The 13,251-nt window shown below is 36.2% G+C and overlaps 1 protein-coding gene across 1 annotated transcript in view; it reads left to right on the top strand.

Annotated features, from left to right (window-relative positions):
* Positions 1-13,251, top strand: part of Scn1a (sodium voltage-gated channel alpha subunit 1) — a 149,192-nt gene that overhangs the window by 124,523 nt on the left and 11,418 nt on the right. The window contains exons 20-22 of the mRNA XM_076569585.1: positions 778-951; positions 2,332-2,454; positions 10,644-10,925. Of these exons, the coding sequence (XP_076425700.1) occupies positions 778-951; positions 2,332-2,454; positions 10,644-10,925 (579 nt within the window). The remainder of the gene's footprint in view (positions 1-777; positions 952-2,331; positions 2,455-10,643; positions 10,926-13,251) is intronic.

The following is a 13,251-nucleotide window of genomic DNA, read 5'->3' as shown; positions in this document are numbered from 1 at the left end:
TTTACCTGTAACTATCTGGGTGGAATAAGCATCTTCTACATATCACCTTAGACAAAAAAAAATATATCCTTTCAGCATTGAAAGAAATATGTATTAGAAGTAAAATACCAACTGGGGTTTATATTAGCACAACACATATTAGGATCTAACTGAAAAGTAATGTCACATTACCATTAAGTAATGTCACACTATCTCTGCTAAGAAGTCAAATTATTAGCAAAATCAATAAACAAAGAAGCAGCTAACTACTTAATAAAATTGGACAGTATGTTGATAAACCATTTCTGCTTTATAAAAACAATCATTCTTTATTTCTTTAATCTCTCTCCTATAAAAAAAAACATAAGCAATAAAAGAGATGGAATTTTCTTCCTCTCACAGTGCTGAAAATAAAACTGCTGGCCTCACATACCTTAGACAAATTCCCTAGCCACTGAGTCACACCCACAGCATGGAACAAAAGAAAGGAAACACAATGACTCCCATGCACTATGACATTGAGAAATACTTCCTGGCCTAGCCAATTGACCCATGAAATAATGCTTCTACTTCAGAAAGAGTGGTGTCATGAAGACCCCTCTGGTTTTAGTAGCTAGGAAAGTATACTTTTTCCTTTGATTTAAAATGAAAAGACCCAGAGAGTAACAAAACAACATTAACACTGTGGCTCTGCTCTCCTGTCCCAAAGAAATACCATGTGCACATATAATCAGAAAAATCTAGCTTTAAGATTCTGGGGCATTTGAAAGCTAAAAATGTATAACTTTTTCTCCCTAGGCTTTTGAAGATATATATATTGATCAGCGAAAGACGATCAAGACCATGCTTGAATATGCTGACAAAGTCTTCACTTACATCTTCATCCTGGAAATGCTTCTCAAATGGGTGGCCTATGGCTATCAAACATATTTTACCAATGCCTGGTGTTGGCTTGACTTCTTAATAGTTGATGTAGGTATCTTCCATATCATGCCTTTTGTTGGAGGTAGTTTGTCTCATTTGTATCCTAATTCTAAAATGATGAAACTCTAGCCATTGTGTCCTGATGACAAGATAGGCTGCTCAGCCCTAAACTCTCTCACCAAATGATAGCATGAAACTTGGAAGTTCTAGGCTAATTTAAATTTAGTAACTGATTAAAATAAGGGAGCTGGCACACACCTTTAATCTCAGCACTAAGGAGACAAAGGCAGGCAGATATCCGAATTAAAGTCTAGCTTGATCTACAGAGCAAGTTCCAGGACAGCCAGGGTTACATAGAGAAACCTGTTGTGAAAACCAAAATAAATAAATACATAAATACTTAAAAATAAGGGAGATAAGATCTAGTAGAAAAAATAAATTTAAAAATCATTATAATATATAAGGTTAGTGATGGAAAAGGACATTTAAAGAGTACAGCATTTATTCTGCCATGTTATGAACCAGACAGACTCCAATATGGCTCTCCACCCATTCTTTCACTGGTTTTGAGCCCCAATAAGAAAGAAAGCCTATAAACAGAAGGGAGAGTGGCCACTACTGTAATTTTATAAATCTCTGTTATCTACTGGAAGATTTTATGCAGAGGTTTCTAACTCCATTCCAATAAGGTTACAGAGAACAGAGAAAGACATGCCTACTTTATATCAGGGAGGAAATTTTCTTTGAAGTCCTTGATATACCAAATGTCCTTATAGAGAATTTTAGTTATTAATAATCAATACTTCATTTACTTAAAACTCGAGTGTGGGTGATATGTACCCAGTTTCACTACACTGAAGAAAAATTATTTTCTCTCTCCCAGGGGGTATCTGTTGGAGATAGTTTCTTCATTAGGTGTGGGGCTTTCTGCTCTTGTCCCCTCCTCCATGCTGGGATTCAGTCTGGTTTAAATTTTCTTCTGGTCCTGTGCATGCTGTCACTGTCTCTGTGAATACAAGTGTGTCTCACTTGGTTGTGTTTGGAAGACACTATTTCCTTGGATTCCTTCACCACCTCTGGCTCTTAAAAATCTTTCAACATCCTCTTCCTCATAGTTCCCCGAGTCTTAAGAGGAGGTGTTTAATGAACACATCCCATTTCGGGCTGAGTACTCCAAAGCCTCTCACTCAACATGGTCCAGTTGGGGATCTCTGTGTTAATTACCACCTGCTGCAAGAAGCTTCTCTGATGAGGCCTGAGTGAGGCACTGATCTTAAGATACAGTAATATGTCATTGGGAGTCATTTTGTTGCTATGTTCACTGAGTAGAATAACAGAACAACTACGTATTTTAAAAAAACTGTCTGTTATAGAAAAATCAAATTGAAGCAGTTTCCTTTATTCATTGTTGTTATTTGTATTGCACAGGTTTCGTTGGTCAGTTTAACAGCAAACGCCCTGGGTTACTCTGAACTCGGGGCCATCAAATCCCTCAGGACACTAAGAGCTCTGAGACCTCTAAGAGCATTGTCACGATTTGAAGGGATGAGGGTAAGAAAAGGAGAACTCTGGAGCATCATGTATTGCCAAAGCTAGACTGAATTCGGTTTAACTAACAAGAAATAAATGCATGCAAAAGGAATGGCAAGTCTCTGCGAAATTGCTCCTTTGTCATTTTCTCTGCTGCATATTTACTTCTTGGTGATATGCAAGAGAAAATAGGCCTCTCTGAAAATGATTCAGTATCATTTATCTGCATTGCTAATGAAAAGGACCTTCTTTCATAGTTGATCTTGGGAGTTTCCTTACAATGCCGAATAGAAAGGGAGAGAAAGGCAGATTCTCTATTAAAGAACTAAATGGAGCTATGTAACAATTACCTAAAGATAATTTTGTGTCATTCTCCTTTGTGATGACCCATCTGTACCTAAGGGATCTTATTGAAAGTCATGTGAATCACAGTGCGTTTGAGTACAGAGGTGAAAAAATGAAAAGTTGTCGAATGTTTTGTCTTTAGAATGCCAACATTTTCATTATTTGATTATAATCAAGGGCAGATATTTACTGGCTGAATTACTCATAATACCAAATCAGTTGTAACTGAATTAATATTAATACATAAATAAGATATTAATTAAATATATATCTCCACACATCTTATGACAATAAAGTTAAGGAAAAAGAAGCAGAATACGTATTTTTTTTATTCATTACTATAGATGACTCATGGGTGAACCTTAACTTAGATTGCATTTCTCAGTTACACAAAATTTTATATTGCTCTTTTGAACAAAAAATTAAACCCTTCTCCATAAATTCATCCCAGGTTAGAATTTTACATTTATTGGCTTATTATTATGATTATTTTCCAGCATAAAACATTCATTTAAATAAGATGTATGGTGTCAAAATTGATTTTTTTTGTTTTTAAGACCCCAAATTTAGGTTCCCTAAGCAAAGCAGATGAAATACGTAAACGAAAGAGAAAGCCTTGTCCTGTTACTCTCTTAGGGTCACTTATGCTTATAAAGCAAGCAGTACTGCAGGACCCTCCACCAGCATGTAGATGGCTTGTGTACTGTGTTCCCTCATAAACAGAAATCTATTATACATTTTATTATACTATACTTTAAGAAACTTAACACTCAGCCAAGTGGCAGTGGCTCATGCCTTTAATTCCAACACTCGGGAGGCAGAGCCAAGTGGATCTCTGTGAGCTCTAGGCCAGCCTGGTCTACAGAGTGAGATCCAGGATAGGTACCAAAACAACACAGAGAAACCCTGTCTTGAAAAACGAAAAAAAAGAAACTTAACATTAATTTTTAATTTCCCTAACACATATGGAAACTTCTCTTCACTAGACACAATCAAGCACAAAGAAGCTTTGATTTCATATTCACATTTATATTAAAAATTATCATAAACTTTCCCCAGATTATGCAGAATTTAATTTTTTTCTGTGAAAAGAGCACTGTCGTTCCAGAACAGCAATTTCAGTTGCCAAGGAAAACATTGTTTTCATACATTTTATATAAATCATATGTTGACTGAATTAAAATCCATAATTTAAAAGGCTCCCCAATTCTGAATAATGCTATGTATATGTGGTTGTTAGAAAACATTTCAAGCTGGGCAGTGGTGATACACACCTTTAATCTCAGCACTCAGGAGGTAGAAACAGGTGGATCTTTGTGAGTTCAAGGCCAGCCTAGTCTACAGAGTAAGTTCCAGGACAGGTTCCAAAGCTACAGAGAAACCCTGTCTTGAAAAATCAAAAATAATAAAACATTTCAAATTTGACTTTTTAGAAGATTATTAAATCTGTAGTCAGCTGTGCGGTGGTGGCACATGCCTTTAATCTCAGCACTCGGGAGGCTGAGCCAGGTGGATATCTGTGAGTTCGAGACCAGCCTGGTCTACAGAGCAAGATCCAGGACAGGCACCAAAACTACATGGAGAAACCCTGTCTCAGAAAACCAAAAAATAAAAAATAAATCCATAGTCATTTATTTTTATATGTAACATTTACTTTCCATAACAAATGGGTTTGTTTTCTATTTTCTCGTGTTTACAGAAATAACTTTATCTATGATTATTAATAATGCTTTAAAAATAAAAACAGAGTCATAGAAACAAATACTCTGTGTAGATGCTAAGAAGCTGATGTCTGCCTCTGATTCCTTGGTGCAAAAGTGAGATCAGGAACACCATACACCAATGACAACTCCTCAGCACCAGTTTGGCATTGTAAAGTCAAAAATAACCTAATTATTGATTCTACTGTTGTATTTCCAGCATATGAATTCCTCTGTTTCATAAAATCGTAACTGTGGATGATGGCGAGGTTGGATGTGATGATGATTGTAACTGGGAAGTGAGATTAGACTATCTTCAGAAACTCTCATTTTATTCTCCGTGGCAGCATAGATTCCCAATAGCTGGGTCACAGCGTGAACCAGGCACTCATTTTGCTTTGGGTTTTCTGTCACTCTTTCAAAGCATGTGCTTTTATGCAACACTAATGAATAAAGCATGCTGCAGAATGCTTGAGAAGGAGTTAGATAGTAAAAAACGAGTTATCATCACGTTGCCCTTTGTGTTTTGCATGTTTTATGCACATTTTTGGCTGACAGCTTTTGAACATTTATTGTATTTCAAATTTCCAGTCCAAATTTTTCAACTTGTGAAATTGAACTGAATGAACCAATGTTGTGAATAGCTAGGGTCAAAAAAAAAACTTGTATTTAAATTGGTATTTTTAGTTTCCTAATCTGGGAAATCGTAAATATCTTTTCAAAGGAACTCAAGTCTTAATTGCTAGGGAAACAGACAGTGAGCATCATATACAAAAAAAAAAGTAACACCAAATGTTCTGTCATATCAGATTTCTAACTAATAATAAACTATATATTTCTATTTTATATAGGATAATCTTGCTCCAACTTGGATGGGGTGGAGCGGTGGTTCCTCCCCTCAGCCCTTTATTATGGGTACTGTATTACCCCTTTTGCTACCTTTAATCCTTGCACTGTGACTTATGTGTAGTGGGATGAGGGAGGGGATGGGAAGGGTATGATGGCACCACAATAGGGACAATACAGCATATACTTCCTAATCCACTACCTTCAGTGAGCTTCAGTTTCTTTTGGGGAAAAATACATATCTATATAGCTGTGAACTTACCTTCTGTGGATTATAACCCCAGTAGTGCATATCTCTATTAAGTTTCACTAAATATGATTCATTGTCCACTTATGGGATATTACTTGATTGGTGAGGGTTGGGGGACCCTGGCGTAGGATGAATATGAAAACGTTCTAACTTGTCAAGCTGATGATAGTGACTGAGGCATCTCTCTCTTGCTTTTGGATACACTGCTCTGGTCCCTCCAAGGGCCAGCTACATTCCATCAGTTGATTATTAACGTGTGTGAACAGAGACTAGGGTGCAACATACCAGGTATCATAGGGTCTTTATTTTGATCATTCTTACTCTTATTGCATAAAAATATGTTATTTGCAAAAGGTAGCAAGGCAAGATACCTGTAAAAGAGTGGAATATGCAAAAAATGTGTTCTAAATTAGAAAACCAAGGAATGTGAAAAATCACCTTAATTGAACTATATAAAATAGAGTATTCATGCAGGAATAAAAAAAATCATGAGCAGTAAGGTATTAACGCAAAAACCAACCTCTTGTAAGCCACCCCAATAACTTCCCCACATTTTAAAAGATATCACAGTGAACCCCCAAATAAAAACAAAGCTACATTTTTATTATCTCCTAAAATTTAGGAGACATATAAGAAAAATAATTTTTATTATTTAGAAGAAGAAAAATAGCATTTTGTTTGGATAATTGATACATTTACCTATCAGAAATATTCAAATTATTAAAATTTCATAACACTAATTTAGGTGTTAGTTTTTTTGAAGACTTTTTACTTTTCATATTCAGAATTCATGATTTCTTCTTTCCTATTTTTACATTATTATTCATATAATTTTTCTATATTTCTTAGAAAACTGTAAAACCCATAATTAGTCAAAATGTCTTCACTTGGAGGATACTTTTTAATGCACTGAAATTTCTAGCATCAAGTAACATATTTGTCTGTTCCTCATTTTTCATTGATTTAATCAGACATGTGGACCCTGAAGAAGAAATAGACTCTAAGAACTGATTGTGCTACAATAAATTCTATTAGGAGATGATTTTTTTTAATTGTTAGAAGAAGCAGTCTCTACGATCAACCCATTAAGCATGCTCCTCTCTTAAACATCTCCTTTTATGTACGTCGTAACCTCAATTTGTTCTTTCCAATTTATTTAGACCAACTCTTCCCAGTACATCCCCACATGGGAGCCAATTACTGACTCTCCCTAGAGACGAAAAGAATTAATACATCTCCCTCTCTGCAGAACCAAGGGATGGTTGGGACTCTTGAGAAAAACAATCCTTTTGTAATCTTTTGCTCTGTACTTTAATGAAATCACAACTTTAAGTGCATTTTGAATGGCAATCCTCTGATGCTATGACAAATGTTTTTCCAAGACAAAGTTTTTTGTGAAATAATATTTCTCACTGGGCCAAATCTGTGGCAAATTTGTATATCTTCTTCTCAACTACATTCCTACACAATATTTCAAATCATCACAAGTCCATTAACGGGCATTAATTTTAATTCAGAACCAGTTCCCATTTCAAAGGATATCTTTCACATTTATTGTGTTATGAAAATATTTTTCTTATTTAAATCTTTGCTTATTCTTCTCATATGATCAAGAAATAAAAGCTAAAAATTATGCTGTGTTCAAAACATGCTACGATAAATTTTACTTCATTTGTTCCTTCAGCCAGTTATTTTTCTTTTCCTATTTTGAAAGCTCTCTGTCACACTTGAGACAAGCAAAGCCTTAATAATTTGTAAATGTATCTCACATTTTCAAAAAGATATTAGTATCTGTCTGTGGAGATGGTTCGGTGATTCACTCCCTAGACAGTGAAGCATGACGGCTGGAATTTGGATGCCCTGAACCCATGTAAATGCCAGATGGGAATAGCGGCTCACCTTTAATTTTAGAATTAGGAAGATGGGAATAGATTTCAGAGCATGCTACCTAGCCAGACTAGCCCTGTCAGCAAGCTCTGGGTTCAACTGACTCAACGAGTAAGATGGAAAACAGTCAAGGAACTCCCCCACTCCGACATCTAGTTCATGCCTCACACATGTGCATGCACACCTATACATATATGGCTGTCACATGCAAATACACATATATTCATTAGACATACACACATCAAAGTATCATAATCTACCAAAGATACAGTAATATCACTTTCACACAGAGCAGTCACAAGTGGTGGAAATTCTTGAAAAATTAAGCAGGGCGAACAAATTCTGGTTCACTTTCAGAACCTCAATTGTTTTAATTTCTTTATTCTCATTTTCCAAATGAAACCCCACTCCAAAATTGTCTTTGTAGTTCTTTCCAGTACTACAGTTATGATTCTTGAATTCAAAGGAGAAAACTGTCATCTTGTTAAGGAGGCTGAACTTTTGGTTGGAGTTAGACTCAATAAAAATCGTGTTTATTTTGAGTTAAAGTCCTGAGAAGGGAGGTCATTTCAAAGGGGAAACTGGGAAGGGAGTGGTAAAGAAAGAAGAGTCTCGAGCCTCAGGCAAACACATTAGTACATAGTTATCATCCTAGAGGGGCATGAAGTATATGCAGCCAGTTAGGGAACCTAGAAGAGGAACTGTATCAGTGTAACGAGATCCTACAGCAGCCAAGTCTGGCACTTGAGCGCAATCCCCAGAACCCAGAACCCACCCCATATGGTGGAGGGAGAGAACCAACTCCTGTGAGTATTCCCCGACCTCCACACAAGTGCTGTAGCACAGACACACACACACACACACACACACACACACACACAGATGTGATTTTTAAATATTTTAAGGAAAGTAGACACACGTTTCAAGGAAAGTAGACATACAGACAGACTATGGAGTGATGTAAATGTCAAAGAGAGGGAAACGTTTTCTAATGGCTAGAGAACTATTAATAAATTTTAAAATGGGACTTGGGGTAGATCAATTCCTTCTATCCATACTGAAAGAAGGTGAAAGAAAAATCTGACAATAATGTCATTCTAAACTAACAGAGGGCAGAGCCAAGAAGGAGATCAGGAAGGTGGGCAAATGGCCAAATTGGAAAGGTTTGAGAATGCAGTGTGAGAGCCACAGACTGGTGTGGTGATGGTCAGTGCCACGGGGTCAAAGGCAGAAGGTCACGTGTTAGTATGGACACTGCAGTTGCAGCAGACACAGCACTTCAGTGTGGATTGAGACAAACTTCAGAGAAACAATGACTCAATTTCTGTATTCACATCTCAAATTCAAAAAGATACAACTTTATGAGTACACTTAATACATAAACTATTTTTAGAATCATTTTTCAATAAATAATTTAAAAATTAAATCGAAGATAACTTTAAAAAATAATATATAAAGGAAGGTTTATGTGTTAACTCTTTTAGGCGGACTATAGAAGGAGATAGTTGCTATGTACGGTTTCTCCACATGAGCCTATCTTCTGTTCCTGCCTGGGCAGCTCAATCGAATTAACCTTTTCATGTTCATTCCCATCTTCGTCATTACTGGTTTCATTATTTCCTTTGGCCCACATAACATGCTATTTTGAGGCCTCTGATGGTTATTGTTTTTTACAGAGTTCGGTCAGGGCTCAGAAGTACAAGGAATTGGCTCTTACACTACTGTCAGACAATCAAAAATGTATATTCTGAAATTAAACTCTAATCAAAAGCGAATGGACGATATTCGGAAGTACCAAATTGATAAGAGCAGCAGGTGTTGCCACATGAATGGAATCAATCTCAGTCCTTCTTGCTCAAGTCTGAGACACCTCTGCCCCTGAAGAGCATCGTAGGGCTTTATCTCCTCTCTTAACTGCTCACATGCAACTCCAGGGAGAGCTATGGAGAAGAAGCTGGGGCTACAGCTGTCAAATATTTTTAATCTGTAGTCCTGGGTTAAGAATTAGTGGGAGGGAGCCGGGCGGTGGTGGCGCACGCCTTTAATCCCAGCACTCGGGAGGCAGAGCCAGGCAGATCTCTGTGAGTTCGAGGCCAGCCTGGGCTACCAAGTGAGTCCCAGGAAAGGCGCAAAGCTACACAGAGAAACCCTGTCTCGAAAAAAAACCAAAAAAAAAAAAAAAAAAAAAAAAAAAAAAAAAAAAAAAAAGACACTACCACAGTTAGTGGAGGAAACACTGCTTTGGCCGGGCGGTGGTGGCGCACGCCTTTAATCCCAGCACTCGGGAGGCAGAGGCAGGCGGATCTCTGTGAGTTCGAGGCCAGCCTGGGCTACCAAGTGAGATCCAGGAAAGGCGCAAAGCTACACAAGAGAAACCCTGTCTCGGAAAACCAAAAAAAAAAAAAGAATTAGTGGGAGGTAAATACCTTTTCATAAAAAGGGGAGATAAGAATTTAGCTTTACAGAATTCCATCAGAATTGAGAAGTATGTATGGCATCCCTCCTTTTCTTACTTTTCTAAGAAACTGATTTAAAATAAGTTTATCGGATTAAACTCAGTAAATCAAACACTGACATGACTGGAGCTTGAAATAAACGATGTGATGATCTACTGAAATACATAATGCTAAATTGTCTTGCTTCTTATGCAAAAACTATTATTAGTTATAGCAATGCATGGATAATTAAGGCCAAAAATATATTAGGTGTTGAAAATATTTTTATATTTATACATCTGAATTTTAATTTATTTCTGAAGTGTATTGGTCAAATCAATTCATGCCCAAATGTTTTAGTTCTGTCCTTTGACATATTTTTTTTTTTTGTAATGAGCTAATCTTCTGCCCAGAAGTTCCTACCTCTCTTTTTTTTTTCCTAACAAACTCCACATCTGGCATCATCCAGTAGCAAATTCCTCTGATTTGGCTTTTTCTTTAGCTCCTCTTTTATATTAAATTTCTTCTTTTTCCCCATTTCTTTGCATATTGCCTATATTTATTTTTCTAAGCATAACGTTTAAGGAAGAATGGATTTTATTTTGAGATTATTTTGCTTTGCTCTTACATAAATAGAATAAGTAGTCTTGGTAGAAAAAAATGAAGATTAAAAATTCCTAGGGGAATGTCTTTCCACTCGTAATCAATAAGAATTCTGACTTTTCTTTCTCTCCGTTTGTGTATTAGGTGGTTGTGAATGCCCTGTTAGGAGCAATTCCATCCATCATGAATGTCCTTCTGGTTTGTCTTATATTCTGGCTAATTTTCAGCATCATGGGCGTAAATTTGTTTGCTGGCAAATTCTACCACTGTATTAACACCACAACTGGTGACATGTTTGAGATCACCGAAGTGAATAATCATTCTGATTGCCTAAAACTAATAGAAAGAAATGAAACTGCCCGATGGAAAAATGTGAAAGTAAACTTTGATAATGTAGGATTTGGGTATCTCTCTTTGCTTCAAGTTGTAAGTGAACACTATTTTCTCTGAAAATTTTATTGCTCGGAATAATAACCAAGTGATTATTACAGCTGTTATTTAGTTAAGAACACAAAGTTTATAATATTTTTTCAGCATTATTTGTTAGTACAAGTTTGTGAGTCCAGAAAAGTAGGGACGTTCACATGAGAAGACATTGTCAACAGAGGTCAGGCATTTCAGTTTTTTCCAAAGATCTTATTTTTTTCTCGTGTTTCCTCAAATTTCTGTACTTATGAAAAAAATTTGCTATTAACTAAATGAAATCATTGGTATTTTTTCAACTGAAATTGAAAGGCTTGTTCTACAGATGAAGTGCCCTTCCTCAGCACATGGCACACACACACACACACACACACACACACACACACACACACACACACACAGTTAGCAAACACACCTGAATAGTAACTGATATGTAGGAATTCACTGATACTTAGCAATGCCAGTCTGGATTGGAAGTTTGGGAAACTTGGTTGGGTGTAAAGTTTACCTTTTCCTAGTGAGATGAGAATAACAGAGTGTGAGCATGTAGAATTCAAAAGCAGACAACTCTAGTCTCATTCATACGAGTTTTCATTACCATTACTGAGTTGTTTTACCCTAAACATCCCATTCTTTCCCTAAAAATAGTTTATATATTTTTTTAAATTGCAAAAGGTTGTGGTTCCTTAAACATACTCATCCAGTGACACTTATAACTGAAACAAAACAATGAATTTTAAAAAGGCCAGATTACTTCCAAAAAAAAAATACTGCTGTACTTTTTCTGCTTAAAACAAAACAAAACAAAAACAAAAACAAAAACGTATTTGTCCTTCTGGGTCTGGGTTCCTCAGTCAGGATGATATTTTCTAGTTCCATCCATTTGCCTGCAAATTTCATGATATCATTGTTTTTCTCTGCTGAGTAGTATTCCATTGTGTATATGTACCACATTTTCTTAATCCGTTCTTCAGTTGAGGGGCATCTAGATTGTAAAACAAAACAAAAACAAACAAAAAATGCTATATATTTTCTTCCCCGTTGCTTTTTTAGGGTATTCAGAGCAGAAATATACTTTGTTTGCTAGGATAACATTTCTGTTACTCAACCAGGGCCCAAGCAAACAAGCCTATACTGTTCCCAACAGTTTTCATAGAAGCCCTTACTACAATCCTTTGATAAATTTGTCTCTTTTTGTTTTCTTGGAATATCTCTTTCTCCCAGACCTGTAGCCTACTCTGAATGTTCATAGCTCAATACAACGATTCTGGAAGTGAAGCAAGAATGACTTCCTAAATATTACACTGCAATCACCATATTTCCCTTCCATTCACTCTAACCCTGCGCTGTTCCACCCATAAACATATCTAAAACATGTCACTCTCTTCATAAAACCAAGGAAAGAAAAGTTGGGCATTTTAAATGATCCTTTGAAATGTTAAGTGTTCTGAAAAAGAAGAAGGGACTTCCTCAACATAGCTCTTCAACACGTTCTGATCGAAGTAAACACATTTTTCAGGGCCATTTTCCACTAGACCACACAGAATTACCTCTCACCTCTGTGTTGATTAGTAATTCCACTGAAATGGTTCCTCAAATCACTTTTTCCGGTTCCTGTATGAGGTGTATGATAGACAAGTTCTATAACTGACCTAAGTCACTGACACATTCTCCATCTCTCTGCTTGATAAGAAAAGTATTTCTGTTTTCTGGCTAAGATTCATTTCTCCTCTCACACTTTCACTTCATCCACCGTTCCACAAGAGTTAATGATTTAAAAACGAAGATGCATCAAAAAGTCAGGCTAGGCTTCCTCATTGACTAAGGAGAATATATATTTATAGATATAGATAGATATATAGATATACATATAGATGCATTTCCGGTCCTCTGGGCTCAAAGTCTATGTTCTGAGACACATAGCAAATGACTGTAAGATGTTAGAGTAGGGATCCCTCTTCAATGTGCAGATGACAAGTGTCTGTCCTTCTCTTTCACACTTCTATTATTTATATTAACTCATTCTTTTCAAGGATCACACAACATAAAATGAATATAGGGCTGCTTCTGAAATTTTCTTAAAAAGGTGGTTGCAACATTTTATACAAACCTGTATGATACATAGAGTGTTACAGTAAAGAAAAACCTTAAATGTTGTCAGTTGATAACCTGGAGGGCAGATTTCTGCAGGATATTCTCAGGTCTAATTTGTCATTGCTGTATATATTTCCAATTCCCCTTATATTTCTAGAACTTTCTACCAAATTATAATAGCATGTTGAGTTTGAGAACTACTTTAGAGCTGGTTATAAAATAGAAAGATATGTAT

Source organism: Peromyscus maniculatus, chromosome 4 (genome assembly GCF_049852395.1).
Source record: "Peromyscus maniculatus bairdii isolate BWxNUB_F1_BW_parent chromosome 4, HU_Pman_BW_mat_3.1, whole genome shotgun sequence".
NCBI lineage: Eukaryota > Metazoa > Chordata > Mammalia > Rodentia > Cricetidae > Peromyscus > Peromyscus maniculatus.
Note: the sequence above shows the minus strand (reverse complement) of the source record. Positions and strands in the feature narration are given on the sequence as shown.